We start from the raw sequence: 14623 nt of genomic DNA, 5'->3' as shown, positions 1-14623 counted from the left end.
TTCCAGGTCAGCCTGCTTAGTTGTTTGGGGTCTGAAATGGAAACTGACCTCTCTGCCTCTGATGTTGGGGACCCATAGGTCCCTATGCAGGTCAGAAGAGGAGATCCCCAAAAGCCTTCTGAGGGCACAGCAAGGCAGGAGTTGCTGCTCACCACCCCCATCCTGACCCCAGACCCTTAGGTGAGCACCAATGCCCCAGCTCAGCAGTCGGGCAGGAGTTCCCCTGTTCTCAGCCTGTGCGTTCTATTCAGGACCTCAAGGGATTGGAGGAGGCCTGTGGCTAGGAAGGCCCTCTGCTTCACTCAGTCTGCTGATTCAGATCTTAATGCCACCTGGAAACACCCCCAACCCCGAACACACTCAAAAATCACATTTAACCAAATGCCTGGGCACCCTGCGACCCAGCCTAGTTGACACCTAAGATTCACCACCACACTCCCCGTGGATGGAGATGCCGAGGTCTCTTAAGCTGCCTTGTCTCTGTCCTACTCTTCCGCAGCACCCAGCAGTGGTTTGGAGGGACTAATGCCCCAGTGGTCAAGGGCCCTTCAGCCTTGGTGGAGCTCTGCAGTGTGGGCCATTTGTGGGACCGCTTCTTTGGCCTGCAGTTTGGGGACAGGATTTCTAGCCTACAGGTGAGCTGTAGAGTTTTTCAAACATCCTCAGGTCCTCAGATGGAAAGTCTCGCATTTGTAAACAAATCCCTGCATTTCTGGGAACTCATCAGATGCAGGCTCCAGATGTCACTATTGCTATTTTCTCCCTCATTTCTCCCTCCCATCTCCTGGGGTAAATAAAATCCTATGCAGATCCCAAAGGGTGGCTTGGCCTGGCCAGCTCTGCCATGGCAGCAGGCCTGGATGGGGTCCAGATATTAAACAAGAAGCTGCAGGACGCCCACCCAAGGAAGGAAGGAACCCAGCTGCAGAGCTCCTGAGAGGAACAGGTTCCCAGCCAGGAACTCTGGCTAGAATATACTGTTCATGGTCTCCCATCATTTGAAAAAGCATATGCCTTCGGGACAGGGATTATGATGCATGTGTCACAGTTTCTGATCCTGTCACTCCGGCACATGGTACCTCTCTGGCTCCTGTACAGCTTGGACTCGCCATCGGAGACCCCAGGGTCACTCAGTGTGGTTCATAAACCACAAAGAGTAGCTGCAAAGCCAAGGCCCTTTCTTCCCGTCTCTCCCCTCTCCTCAACTGTAGATGTTGAATCACTCTGTGAGGATGGGCAGGTACTTAGACCTCTCTTGTGCCTCAGTTTGCTCATCTGTAAAATAGGAACATCAGAGAGCTTAATTCTTAGGGCTTGGGGAGGAGCAGCTGAAATATGAAAGCAGTCCTGTTAGCATCATGCCTGCCCCTGCGGAGCACCCACCAGCATCCAGCTTTGTTGTTGTTGCTGCTATTATTATTATTATACCCCAACCCATTTTCCTCCCACTTCCCCTCTCTGTGCTCTGTTTCATCTGCCTGTTGGGTTTTCCTTTCTCTTTCCCACTAGGCAGCTTCAGGGAGGTCGATGTCCTCTTGGCAGACAAGGGTCCCTCCGATGAGCAGAAAGACACTGCCCATGTCCAGCACCACCCCCACAGCAGGCTTCCTGCCACGGCGAGGCCATAGGCCCTCTCAGGCAGTGTCCCTGTGCTTAGGCAGCAATGACTGCTGGGTGGCCTGCTCCCTTAGAGGGTGCTGACCACTGCACTTTCCCTGGGGGCAGGTTTGGCCAGGAGCAATGTGTGCAGTGGCTGCACCTGCTGTCCCTCTCCGTGGTCTGCTGTATTTTCATCACCCAGCCACTTATGGTAAGAAACACCCTCCATGGTAGAAGTGCCTTCCATCAGCAGGGGACCTAGATGGGAAGGGGAAATAGAGGCTTCATTTTGGTTGTATATGACTTTTCTTTATACCCTGATTTCAGCTGTGGTGAGAGAGAACCAGGAGCCAGGCTCTGTGCTAAGCTGCACATGGGCCTGTTCTTTAATCCTCATAAAAATCTTTGAGGAGGGTACCACTTTAACCCACGTTTTTTATTTGAGGAAATTGAACTCAGAGAATTTAGGTCTCTTGGGCGGGGCCATGCCTGGTGAGTAGTTGGGCTGGGAATCCAAGGCAGTGACTACTGGTGTCTTTAAAACTGGGAGATGGAGTCCTGTTCATGATTAGGGGACGGGAGGACAGCTCTGTGTGGAATGAACACAGACACAGGGCGGCTCTCTGCGCTGTCATGTTTTTCCTTCCAGGTATGCCTCATGGCCTTGGGTTTTGCTTGGAAAAGAAGAGCTGACAACCAATTTTTTACTGAGTCTTTATGTGAGGCTACCAGGGATCTGGACTCTGAATTGGCAGAACGTTCCTGGACTCGCCTCCTCTTCTCTTCAAGCTGCAGTATTCCTGACTGTGCAGGCGAGGTTGAAAAAGTAAAAAAAATTACCTATGCAGTGCAAATTGAGATTTAAAAAACTACTTTATATTCTATCATGCATATCTGAATGTAGGCTTTGAATTCAGATTGGGTTGCATCTTTGGAGACCCGTGGGATGTCTTAATTTCTTATGCTTCTTTGCACATACCTGTATGATAGATGAACACATAGGACTTATTTTTTTTTAACTCCAATCCTAAAGAAGTTAGAGCATCAAGAAAATGAGCATATTTTAAAATACTGAAGCAAATAAGAACTCTAATTCTTGGCAATGATTTTGGAGAACTTTTAGTCCATTTGCCCTTCAGTGAACCCACAGAAAATGTACTCCTCCCCATCCTTCCTCCCTCCCTGCCTTCATCCCTTTGTCCCTTCCTCCCTCCCTTTCTTCCTTCTTTTATTCAGTTTTGCCTGTTGTATGTGTAGCATTCTGTTGGGCAGTGTGAATGATATGAAGGAAGAGAAAGGTCTGCTGGCCACCGCAAAGACATTCACAGGCTCGTTGACTAAGTGCACATGAAATGCATGTGCAATTCTGTACTCTTGTAATAACCACAGTCACTTATGACCAAGGACCCAATCCCAGTTCATTTAGAGTCAGACCCCGGGCTGGGCCTCTCCTCATCTCCACCCTCCTCCTCGCAAAGGATCCTAATAAACTCCATGTCTAAGGACCTGTCTGAGGCCTCTCAGCCCTGCCTAAAACCAAGGCTGCTGCTGCTGAAGATGGGTGGTGCACACAGGCTATGTACTAGTCATTGTGCTGTTTTACATCTACACTGTATTTACATTTATCGGATCATTTGTTCCTTATAACACCTGATGAATTAGGCAGCATCACTGCACCCCATTTAAAGATGAGGTGAAGCAATTAGACCCAGGCTACACTGCAGTAAAGGGGAGTCTGGGGCCCAAACCTGGCCCACCTTGCCCTTTCCTCCTGCACCCCCCGCCCTGCAGCACCTTAGCTCTTGAGAAGCAACGTTGCCCTGGTTCCCTCATACCTGTTGGATCTCAGCTTTCCTTTCTGCTTGGAAGGCTCTCCTTCCTCTTCTCCCCTCGTACAGCTGTGCCCTGCTGTGCTGCCAGTTTGTTCATTTTCTTTCTATCGTCCCAACCTCAGAGGTGAGGCTCCTTCTGATGAATTCAGCCTGATCCTGAGGGCCAGGCTGGCATCTCCAAACCTATGCATGGCTCATTAGCATCTTAGAGTTGGGGTGCCCCCCTACACCCAAGCCTCCCCACGGATCTCTCCGCCACACGTGTTCCTTTCTCAGAACAGCACAACAGCTGAAGGGAGTAACTTAAGCCCCAACACTCTGCATGTGCAGCTTTATATTGTTCACATTCCTGCTGTCAAGTTCCTAGAAGCCCGGAGTCTCTAGGAGGAAGGACTGTCTCTGGTTCCTCAGATGTCCCCAGTGCCTGATCCAGTGAATGTGTGTTGAATGAATGAATACCTACAATGAGTTCACTTATCTGGCTACTGTTATGCCCTGTCACGAACAGAGTATGAAAGTAAAATTGATTTTTGAAAAAAGAAAAGAAAGGTCATTTCTTGCTAAGACTATACTTTAAAATGATTTTTTCATACCTTGAAAGTCTCTAAGAGAAAATACTGTGCCAGTGCCCAAGATAATTGCTGCTGTAATTTGACAGTAGTAGACACACCCCTCGTGTACAGCAGCTCTTTGTAATAGCCCAACTGCAATCCCTGCCAAAAAAACTTGCCTGGGACATGAGCAGATTTTTAAAAATAGGTCTACCCCCATCTCTGATCCCTTCCCCAACAACCTGGTCTACGTTATCCATACAAAGTACTTCTTTGTTCCCAAATGCCAGGCTGAAGGCACAGCACAGCAATGACACATTCCTTGGCTTGGCAGGAGCACCAGGGGCCTCTCTCCTTCCACCCACCAGCCCGCAGCTCACAGCACTCTTGTCCCTGACAGGTCTTGGCTGCCCGACAACAAGCTCGCCACCTGCGCTGGGCGCATCCACCATCCAAGGCCCAGCTGAGGGGCACCAGACAGAGGATGAGGAGAGAGAGTCGCACACGGGCTGCCCTGAGGTGGGTGGCGGCTTCTGTCGGGAGGGCTTGCTCCACTCCAGCTCCCTTCTCGGAGGGAGCGCCCCACTGCCGCTGGTCCTCCTGGGAGATTTTTCTCCTGGAGGAGTGGGGAGTGGAGGTGGGGGACCACCTTGCTGTCCCCAGAGCCATCCTTATTTATATAACAACCTGTGCTGCCCAGCAGATGGGAGGAATTCAGGGAAACAGAATTGAAGTCAGAAAACTCAGTTCCACGATTTGCCCATGTTGAGAAGTTGATTAAGAAAGCTTCCTCCTCTGGGCCTCAGCTTCATGCATCCAGCATGGATTCACACACACAGTTGGATTTCATCCCACCCCATACGTGTGCTTAGCACATGGTCTGGGACTTCTGCTTCTCCAGCTGGGACACACAGGAATGTGGAAGCTGTAAGATAAATGCAACACCTCTTCTTAGGGCATGGATTTAGCCCAGTGACAGGTTATTTAAAAATAAGTTTAATATTCAGATATGCACAGCTGTGTTATGGTTCTCATAAAATATTTTGAATTCTTTTAGATAAAACACAAACCTTAAGAACTATCATACTGTGGCAAAGCTCTCCAACTTCTACCTCCAACACATTTCTCTCAGTGGTACCATCCCCCTCCCATCATGGTGGTGCTGGATGGCAGCCACCACAAGGAGCTGTCTCTAAATGCTAGCCAAAATCCCTCTTCAAATTCGGAACATGAATTCGGTCTCCTACCAATCTTTCTCGTGTAGTTTGTCAAGGACTTGGGAATTTCTGATAGTTTTGAAAAAAATGGCATGTCACAGAGGCACTTCCAACCATCTTCCTTAAAAAACAATCCCTTCATACAGTGTGGCACACCATTAGCTTCCCCTTAAATATTTTCACATCCCTTTCCAAGGAGAAGAGCTGTGGTTGTGTTAGGATGTCACATTTAACGGAGAGTGGGAGAGGAATTCCAGGAAGATGGAGCAGTGGCCAAGTGTTTTAATCTTATCAAACCTCCTCATAAAAATAGAGTAATTAAGATAGCAAAAACAAAACCCATAGAAAACATGCACAACAAAATTAAATGAGATGGCCCCCACCACACACACCTCTGAAGGCACTCAGGTGGGGACCAACCAGAGAGTGCACCCACCCTATAGCTCAGCAGCTACGAAACATGGTGGAGGGAAGGATGGGGTACCTGATGTATCCGAGAATAGGAGAACTCCAAGCTCCTGTAGGTGTTGTTCACTGGGAGTGTGGTGGGCGCATCTTGGAGGAGTTTGCAGAGTCAAGTTCACAGGTGAGTGCAAGGTCTGGAGGTCTGGAGCTGCTGGGCCAGCCCAGCCCTCAGAACTAACCAAACCCAGCTCTGCCAGGACATAGCCCTCTGGGGTGGGGTGGCTGGGGGCGCTGCTGGGGGAAGCATCCAAACCAAGCAGAACAGGCCCAGAGAAAGCATTTAGGAAACAGGCAAAACTAGTAAAGTATTAGGTTATAAAATTAAAAGACAAAAACCAATATCATATTTATATACAAGCAAAAGTCAGAGATTTAATACAAGACCATATTCAACAAAGCAAATAATAAATACAACAAAATACACTTAGGCATAATCTTAACTATAAGTTTCTCTAAGATTTCATTGAGGAAAACTTCCCTATGACTTAAAATCCAGACACAAAAAGGGAAAATAAAAGCAAATTGGATTACATAAAACTTGAAGAAGAGAAAAAAATAACTCCTACGTAAAAAGAAACTATTTGTAAAATAAAGTGGCAGTGACAAACTAGGAAAAAATATTTGTAACAAAGTTTTAATATTCTTTTTTTTTGAGACAGAGTTTCGCTCTTGTTGCCCAGGCTGGAATGCAGTGGCTCGATCTCAACTCACTGCAACCCCCGCCTCTCAGGTTCAAGCGATTCTCCTGCCTCAGCCTCCCAAGTAGCTGAGATTACAGGCATGAGCCACCATGGCCGGCTAATTTTTTATATTTTTAGTAGAGATAGGGTTTCACCATGTAGGTCAGGCTGGTCTTGAACTCCTGACCTCAAGTGATCCACCCACCTCAACCTCCCAAAGTGCTGGGATTATAGGCATGAGCCACCACATCTGGCCTAAAGGACCAGCAACTCTTTAAAACAAAAAAAGTGGACTGGAAAAGTGAACAGAGAGTTCACAGAATAACAGAAATTCAAATGGCCCCTTCACTTACAGTAAGAGAATTGCAAATTAAACTGAAAATCCGAAATTGTGACCACATACTCTGTTAGTGAGGCTGTGGCAAATAGAGCATTTCACACAGTGCTGGTGTGAATGCAAAATGGTACAGCCACTATGGGGGAAATTTGAAGTCTCTACACAATGATAGATTCATTTACGATTTATCCAGCATCCACACTTTTTACAATAACTCTTACAGACACAGTAAGTAAAACATGAGCATACCCATGCACAAAGCAATTTATGTGGGACCTTTTGTAATGAGAATATCCTAGAAAGAACCCACATGTCTTGCTGGAGGGACAGGAACACAGTGGAGTAGTGTCTAGCTATGTAGAAGCATGAGGACTATCCCTCCAGACTCCTAGGGAGACGCCTGCAGGATTCGCTGCAGGAGGGAAGCCAGGTAGAGGAAAGCGGGTGTGCTGTTCTGCCCACTGCTTAATGAAAGCGGACGTGAATATGCGTGCCTGTAGATCCGCTCACCCTAAATAAAACAAGGGAAAGGCAACCCAGGCACCTTTAGGCAATATTAATAGTTACTTATGGGGAGAGAAGGAATAAGATTTTTTTAAATCTGTGTTAAGGTTAAAAATTCCACCATATAAGCCTAGTCTCTAAGGACAGAAAAGAACTAGGGGAAAAAACTCTAAAGCTGTTTTCACCAATCATATTGTTAGTGGAGCGTTAGTATCTTTATTTTCATTGTTGATTTATTGTGGGGTAAAGGAAATGAAGAACTCTGTTATTTTCTAATTCTGTCATTCCTGGTGTCCTTTAAAAGTGGAATTCTTGATATGAGAGAAAGAAGGTACAGATTTGAGTTCAAGGAAGTCAAAACTCTGTAGTCCTGAATTTGAATTGAAAGTATAGGTATGGAAATCATGTTTTTAAAAATATTTTTCTAGATTTTTCCAGCAAGAAAAGGCCTAGAAACAGCCCAGAAGCAACACACACTTTTAGCACCTAGAATTGGTCCACCAAAAAGAAATAGGAGTAACTGGGATTCCTGATTTGAAGTTGGTGATGGAAAATGTACACGATGAACCTGGAATATTTCTTAGGCAAGGGAGCAAATTAATAACTGCTAGAGTCATTGTCAGAGGACCAAGAAGCCAGTTTGAAGAGGCTCACATTGGTCAAACATGGGATAATTTGACATCAAGATTAGAAACTACTGAATTGAAGTTCACGAAATCTATCTAAAGCCATGAGCTGGTAACAACACCCACAATGTAATTGATCAGTGTTGGTGGACACCCAGAAACCAACTTTATAAAAGCCAGTGAAAGTCTGCCTTTCCTATACAGACCATACCCCTGGGAAACCACATAACAGGAGGGGGGATATTTCTCTTTAGAGAGGAATTCCAGCTAATGAATGGGGACCAGGCAATAGAATTAGAGCCTGACCATTTTTGCAGTTTTAATGAAGTAATATATCTGGGCATTGCTCATTAACAGTGGCCAATATAAAAGAGAGAAGGAGAGAGAGAGAAACATCAGACATTATGTGTCTCCTCATGGGAAAACACCATCATCTATGAGGCGACCTACCCAAAACAGTCCAATCTTAATCTGATGAAGTGATTTTGCCAACTTGTAGTTTACAGTAAGAGTATGTTGATATCACCCTGGAAAAGCAAGACAGAACTCTATAGTACAAATAACCACTTGCTCAACAAATAGATCGCAAAGAAGCAAAAATAAATAAAGATGATACCTATGGACTGGAAGAGACACGAGGAGGAAAGTAATTAATGTAATTCACCATATTAATAGACTAAATAAGAAAAACCATATGCTCGTCTCAATAGAGGCAGAAAAAGCATTTGATAACATTCAACATTAATTCATCCAAAAAAAAGAACCTCTCAGCAAACTAGGACTAGAAGTAGGAATAGAAAAGAGTTCCCTGAACTAATAAAGGGTATCTATGAAAACTCGACACCTAACATCATACTTAATAGAGAGATATCGAATGTTTTTTAAGATATCGAACAAGGCAAAAATGTCCTCTCCGATCACACCTATTGAACATCACATTGGAAGTCCTAGCCAATGCAATAAGCAAGAGAAAGAAATTTAAAATGTATTGATTTGAAAGGAAGAAATAAAACCATCTAATGGCAAATGACATAAATTGTCTTTGCAGAAAATCCCAAATAATTTACAAAAAAAAAAAGAGTTCTGGAACTAATAAGTGAATTTAGCAAGTTTGCAAGACACAAGTCAATATAAAAAAGTAAATTATATTCCTATACACCAGTAATGAACAATTGAAATTTAAAAAGGAATACTATTTACAACAGCACCAAATAAATGAAGTACATGGATGTAAGTCTAAGAAAACGTGTGCAGGATCTGTATGTTGAAAACCACAAAACACTGATGAAAGAAGTCAGGAAGATCTAAATAAATGGAGAGATAGACTGTATGCGTTGATTGGAGGACTCAGTAATGTTCAGAAGTCTATTCTTCCTAACTTGATCTGTAATTTCAATGCAATACCACAGCCTTTTTTTTTTTTTTTTTTGAGACGGAGTCTCTCGCTGTCACCCAGGCTGGAGTGCAATGGCGCGATCTCGGCTCGCTGCAACCTCCGCCTCCCGAGTTTGAGCTGTTCTCCTGCCTCAGCCTCCCAAGTAACTGGGATTACAGGTGCCTGCCACCATGCCTGGCTCTTTTTTTTTTTTTTTTTTTTTTTTAGTAGAGATAGGGTTTCACCGTGTTGGCCAGGATAGTCTCGATCTCCTGACCTCGTGATCCGCCCGCCTTGGCCTCCCAAAGTGCTGGGATTACAGGCGTGAGCTACTGCGCCCGGCAAAATACCACAAGCTTTTTTTTACAGATATTGACAAACTGATTCTAAAATGTATATGGAAAGCAAAGGAACTAGAATAGCCTAAACAATTCTGAAAACAATGAGCAAAGTCAGAGGACGGACACTATCTGGATTTAAGACATACTATACAGCTGCAGAAACCAAGGCAGCATGATGTTTGGAGACAGATAGACACGCAAATCAATGGAACAGAATAGAGAACCCAGGAATAGACTTACCCAAATATGCTCAACTGATTTTTTGGCAGAGAAAGAAAGATGATCCAATGGAAAAAGGATGATCTTTTCAAAATGGTGCTGGGGGCCGGGCATGGTGACTCATGCCTGTGATCCAAGCACTTTGGGAGGCCGAGGCAGGTGGATCACCTGATATCAAGAGTTTAAGACCAGCCTGCTCAACATGGTGAAACCCCATCTCTACTAAAAATACAAAAAATTAGCATGGCGTGGTGGTGGGTGCCTGTAATCCCTGCTACTCAGGAGGCTGAGGCAGGAGAATCACTTGAACTGGGGACGGGGAGGTTGCAATGAGCTGAGATTGTGCCACTGCACTCCAGTCTAGGTAACAGAGCTAGATTGCCTCAAAAAAAAAAAAAAAAGTGCTGGGAAAACTTGATATTGATATGCAAAATAAATAAATAAATAAACCCCAACACACATCTCACACTTTTATACAAAAATTTTCTCCCAGGGATTTAAAAGCCGAGTTTCATTTAAAATCTTTCGGCCCGGCATGGTGACTCACGCTTGTAATCCCAGCACTTTGGGAGGCCGAGGCAGGTGGATCACCTGAGGTCAGGAGTTCTAGACCAGTCTGGCCAATATGGAGAAACCCCATCTCCACTAAATATACAAAAGTCAGCCGAGCGTGGTGGCACGTGCCTGTAGTCCCAGCTACTCGGGAGGCTGAGACAGGAGAATCGCTTGAACCCAGGAGGCAGAGGTTGCAGTGAGCCAAGATCGTGCCACTGCACTCCAGCCTGGGTGACAGAGTGAGACTCTGTCTCAAAAATAATAATAATAATAATAAATCTTTTGCAAATTGAAGCACTCAGGTACCTACATACAGGGTCTGTATGGATGCTAACTTAAAAACTCTTCTTACAGAGACATTTCCATGGACATCCTCATGCTGCTTCTGCTTTTGTGTGTAATATATGGGAGATTTTCCCAAGATGAATACTCCCTCAATCAAGCTATCCGGAAAGAATTTACAAGGTAGGAGGTTTGGGTAACTCTTCCAGATCTGGGGCCATTGCACTATTCCATAGCCTGTGTGCACCTTCCCCATGTTTCACATCCCACATATGAAATACTGGAAAGATTGTCACCATTTCCCTGGTAGTAATAAAACCCCCCTCCATTCACAGACTTTGGACACGTTCTTAGCATCTCGTTTGGGGTAAATAGCAAAACAAGGATATTTGAAGGAATTTTAAGTTCTGTGCCAAAACAGGGTCTTGCAGTTTCTTTTTTGCTGGAGACCTCAGAGTTCTTCTATCAAAGCCTATGGTTGCAGTTCGTAATAACTGACACTCAATTTCTAACAGTTTTTTTTTTCCTTTTTGAGACAGTTTTGCTCTTGTCACCCAGGCTGGAGTGCAATGGCGCCATCTCAGCTCACTGCAGTCTCCGCCTCCCAGGTTCAAGCGATTCTCCTGCCTCAGCCTCCCAAGTAGCTGGGATTACAGGCATGTGCCACCACGCTTGGCTAATTTTTTTGTATTTTTAGCAGAGATGGGGTTTCACCATGTTCGTCAGGCTGGTCTTGAACTCCTGACCTCAAGTGATCCACCCGCCTCGGCCTCCCAAAGTGCTGGGATTACAGGTGTGCGCCACTACGCCCGGCCTTCAGTTTCTAACACCTCTCAAGTTCTTGATCATTTCTCAAGCTGTTCATTTGCTTCTTCCTCCTTCTTTCTATAAGTAGTAGATGTTGATCATAGGTAAATCTAGCAGAACTGAAAAGTGTAAAGCAGAAAAATTTCCGTGATACCACCAGGCAAAGGCAAGCATGATAGCATTTTGTTGTGTCATATTTCTTTTCCATGTCTCAGTGCTTCTAAAATTGGGATGCATATTGTCATCAACAGGTGCATTTAATGTAGTCTTCCTTTTTTTTGAGAGTTGTTCTTGAATCCATGGTTAGGCTTTATTTTCACCTGCCACAAATAGTCAGTCTGATAGTCCTTTCAAGGCAGTGTGGCTTTGAATTATAAAGTGCATGATATGAAATAATATTGGTTCTTTGCTATGATTTCAATGCTGGTAAATACAATAATTCAGTGTGTTCCAGGAGTTACCTTATTTACTCTGGTGAATATTTAAAGACACATTTATGCAGCAACTCTATCAGTGTGTTTGTTGCCTTTGACTAAGTAATTCAATTTGACGTAAATACTTTTTGGTTGGATTTTTTGGCAGAAGTGAGTGGCTGGAAAGTCAATTTAATTTTATCAATTATTTCAGAACATATTTATCTTTATTTTTGTGAGAGAGGGTTATTCATACGCAGCAAGATAATGGCTAATGGATATTGTCCCCTTTGTCAGTGTTGTGACCCACTCGTAAGGTAAGAACTGGAAGTCCCAGTGCTATGAGTCTGGGTGTTCTGTAGCTCAGTAATCCAAGTTGTTTTTTTTTTTTTCTGCTGAGCATTGTAATAGTGAAATTAAGTGGAATTTTCTGCCTCCTCATTTGTGAAACCAGCAGTTATTTCCATCCATGACCAACTTTTCAGCTCTCCTATCCGTGCAAGTGCACAGCCTGTGCCAGTAGGTGGTGCTGTGTGCAAAACAAAGTGATAATTTGGGTCCTCAATGGAAATGGAAATCTAAACATGAAAAACCTCTGGCTTTTGCTAGTTTATTTTTCATCTCACATTTCACAAGTCAACATTATTTGACATATTTCTCATATGAATTGTTGCTTCTTGATATTCAAATCAGAAATATCGCAGCTGAGATAATGTTTGTGAGATCTCTCAGGTGCACATGAGATTGATGTGCTCACATTCACAACTCCTGGATTTACATAGACCTTATGTTTCCCATAGGGATGCAAAACCTCACTGCCTCTGGGTGCTCTGGCCACCAGGCAGGGATATTCAAGTATCCTGGTTGGTAATGGAATGTTTAAAGTGGACCCTCTCCGTCTCACCCCCTAGCCCCCAATACCTAATCCTGAAACATCAACAACAACTGAGGGTTTGGCATTTACTAGCATTCCAGATAGAGAAGCTAAATAAGCCCAGGAGTGGAAATGGATGAAACAGAGTTCTGAGACTGGGCCCCCAACTCATGTTTGGTTGCCGGGTGACTCTGGCAAGTGCTCGGACTTAGCATCTTCATCTATTAAGGGAGGGAACTGGACTACTGAGTAGTCATTGCGTTCTTGGATTTTGCCATATTTAAGTTGTATTTGAAGTGTTTCTGAACTTATGAAAGGCTTCATGAAATTCCAAAAAAAAAATAATAAAACAAAAAATAAACCAGCAAATAAAGCACCAATCAATGAAGCAAGCGTTCTATCCAAGTGCCATAAAAGTAAAATAACAGCTGATTTTATCTTTTGCATTGTTTAGCCAGCTTTGTGGGCTTATTTTATATAATTGCGGTAACTAATACAGACAGGGCCAGAATACTCCTGGCTCATTTGGTTCACTACCTGCACTTTGGGTGTGCCAGGAGTGAGGTGTGAGATGTCTGCAGTCTGGCCATTGGGCCTTTTGGCTTTGGGTTATTTTCAGGGCTTTTTAACTTAGTTTCTTAATGTTATTCCAATAGGGAAGCAAGTGTCAAGAAGTGATACCATTTCCCCGAAAGTGGTGCAAACTCAACTTGGCTATAATGTCTATACTTTATTCTTTAAAAACACAGAAAATGGAGCATATTAGTTGCTATAAATGTACAATGTTTGTCATCAAATCATCTTGCTTCCCACAGCAGATGCTCAACACTTTCCTCTGTTGAAAATTCACCTCCAGCCATCCTTTGCCTCTTTCCTACCCTCCCGCCCTTTTCACTGCATCTCTGTGCCCCCTGGCTCATTCTTCCTTTCCTTTGGCGTGAATATTTGCAGAGATGTATCTGCTCACCTTATGCCTCCCATCTCTGTCTCCATCTGTGTTCTCCTTTCCTGATGCCTCTCTGTTGCTTCATTCCACCCTCTGGGTGCTCTGGCAGGCCTCCAATTTGCTCTGCATTTGATAGTTTGACAAAACTTGTAGAGAAGTCCAGAGTTAAGAACCAGCACCCAATAAAAGACCTGCAAAGATTAAGTTCAAAAGATGTATAAACCAATGAAGATCAAATACTTGAAAGGATAAGAGATCATTTCTTTGTAAGAAAAAAGAAATAAAACCAGTCAGATAAATTAATTCACTAGACTTTTACTCATACATGCTATGGAAATTTTTTTTTTTGAGACAGAGCCTCGCTCTGTTGCCCAGGCTGGAGTGCAGTGACGCGATCTCGGCTCACTGCAGCCTCTGCCTCCCGGGTTCAAGGAATTCTCCTGCCTCAGCCCCCCAAGTAGCTGAGACTACAGGCGCCCACCACTATGTCTGGCTAATTTTAGTGTTTTTAGTAAAGACGGGGGTTTAGCCATATTGGCCGGGCTGGTCTCAAATTCCTGGCCTCAAGTGATCTACTCACCTCGGCCTTCCAAAGTGCTAGGATTATAGGCCTGAGCCACCATGCCCAGCCATATGGAAATTTTCAAACACATTTATAGTATATATAGATTATTGGTTGAGGCTACTGCATCTCTTTATTACTCTATATACTAGTGACATTTGTCTTTGATTTTTTTAATATTGTCCAATTATTGTCATGACTATCAGATTTTTAAAAACTTTTTCTAAATTATCTGCAAAATCTGCTCTGAATCAACAGTGGAGTGTCCATTCTACACCTTACCTGTAAACATAGTCTTTGTTGTGTGCTGGAAACAGTTAACAACTGGAGAACAAAAGCACTGATTTATAGCATCTGCCAGCCAACTTCCGTGGTGTAAATCCTCCCACCATGGTTTTGTTTGTTTGTTTGTTTTAGATGAAGTCTCACTCTGTCACT

General features: G+C 44.0%; 1 protein-coding gene across 1 annotated transcript in view; it reads left to right on the top strand.

The window, feature by feature from the left end:
• The window catches only part of PKD1L1 (polycystin 1 like 1, transient receptor potential channel interacting), a 263204-nt gene that overhangs the window by 133219 nt on the left and 115362 nt on the right, over positions 1-14623 (top strand). The window contains exons 43-47 of the mRNA XM_055115919.2: positions 500-635; positions 1726-1810; positions 2249-2425; positions 4383-4501; positions 10656-10766. Coding sequence (XP_054971894.1) covers positions 500-635; positions 1726-1810; positions 2249-2425; positions 4383-4501; positions 10656-10766 — 628 coding nt within the window. The remainder of the gene's footprint in view (positions 1-499; positions 636-1725; positions 1811-2248; positions 2426-4382; positions 4502-10655; positions 10767-14623) is intronic.

The sequence above is a fragment of the Pan paniscus genome, chromosome 6 (genome assembly GCF_029289425.2).
Source record: "Pan paniscus chromosome 6, NHGRI_mPanPan1-v2.0_pri, whole genome shotgun sequence".
Lineage (NCBI taxonomy): Eukaryota > Metazoa > Chordata > Mammalia > Primates > Hominidae > Pan > Pan paniscus.
This window is presented reverse-complemented; position numbering and strand designations above follow the sequence as displayed.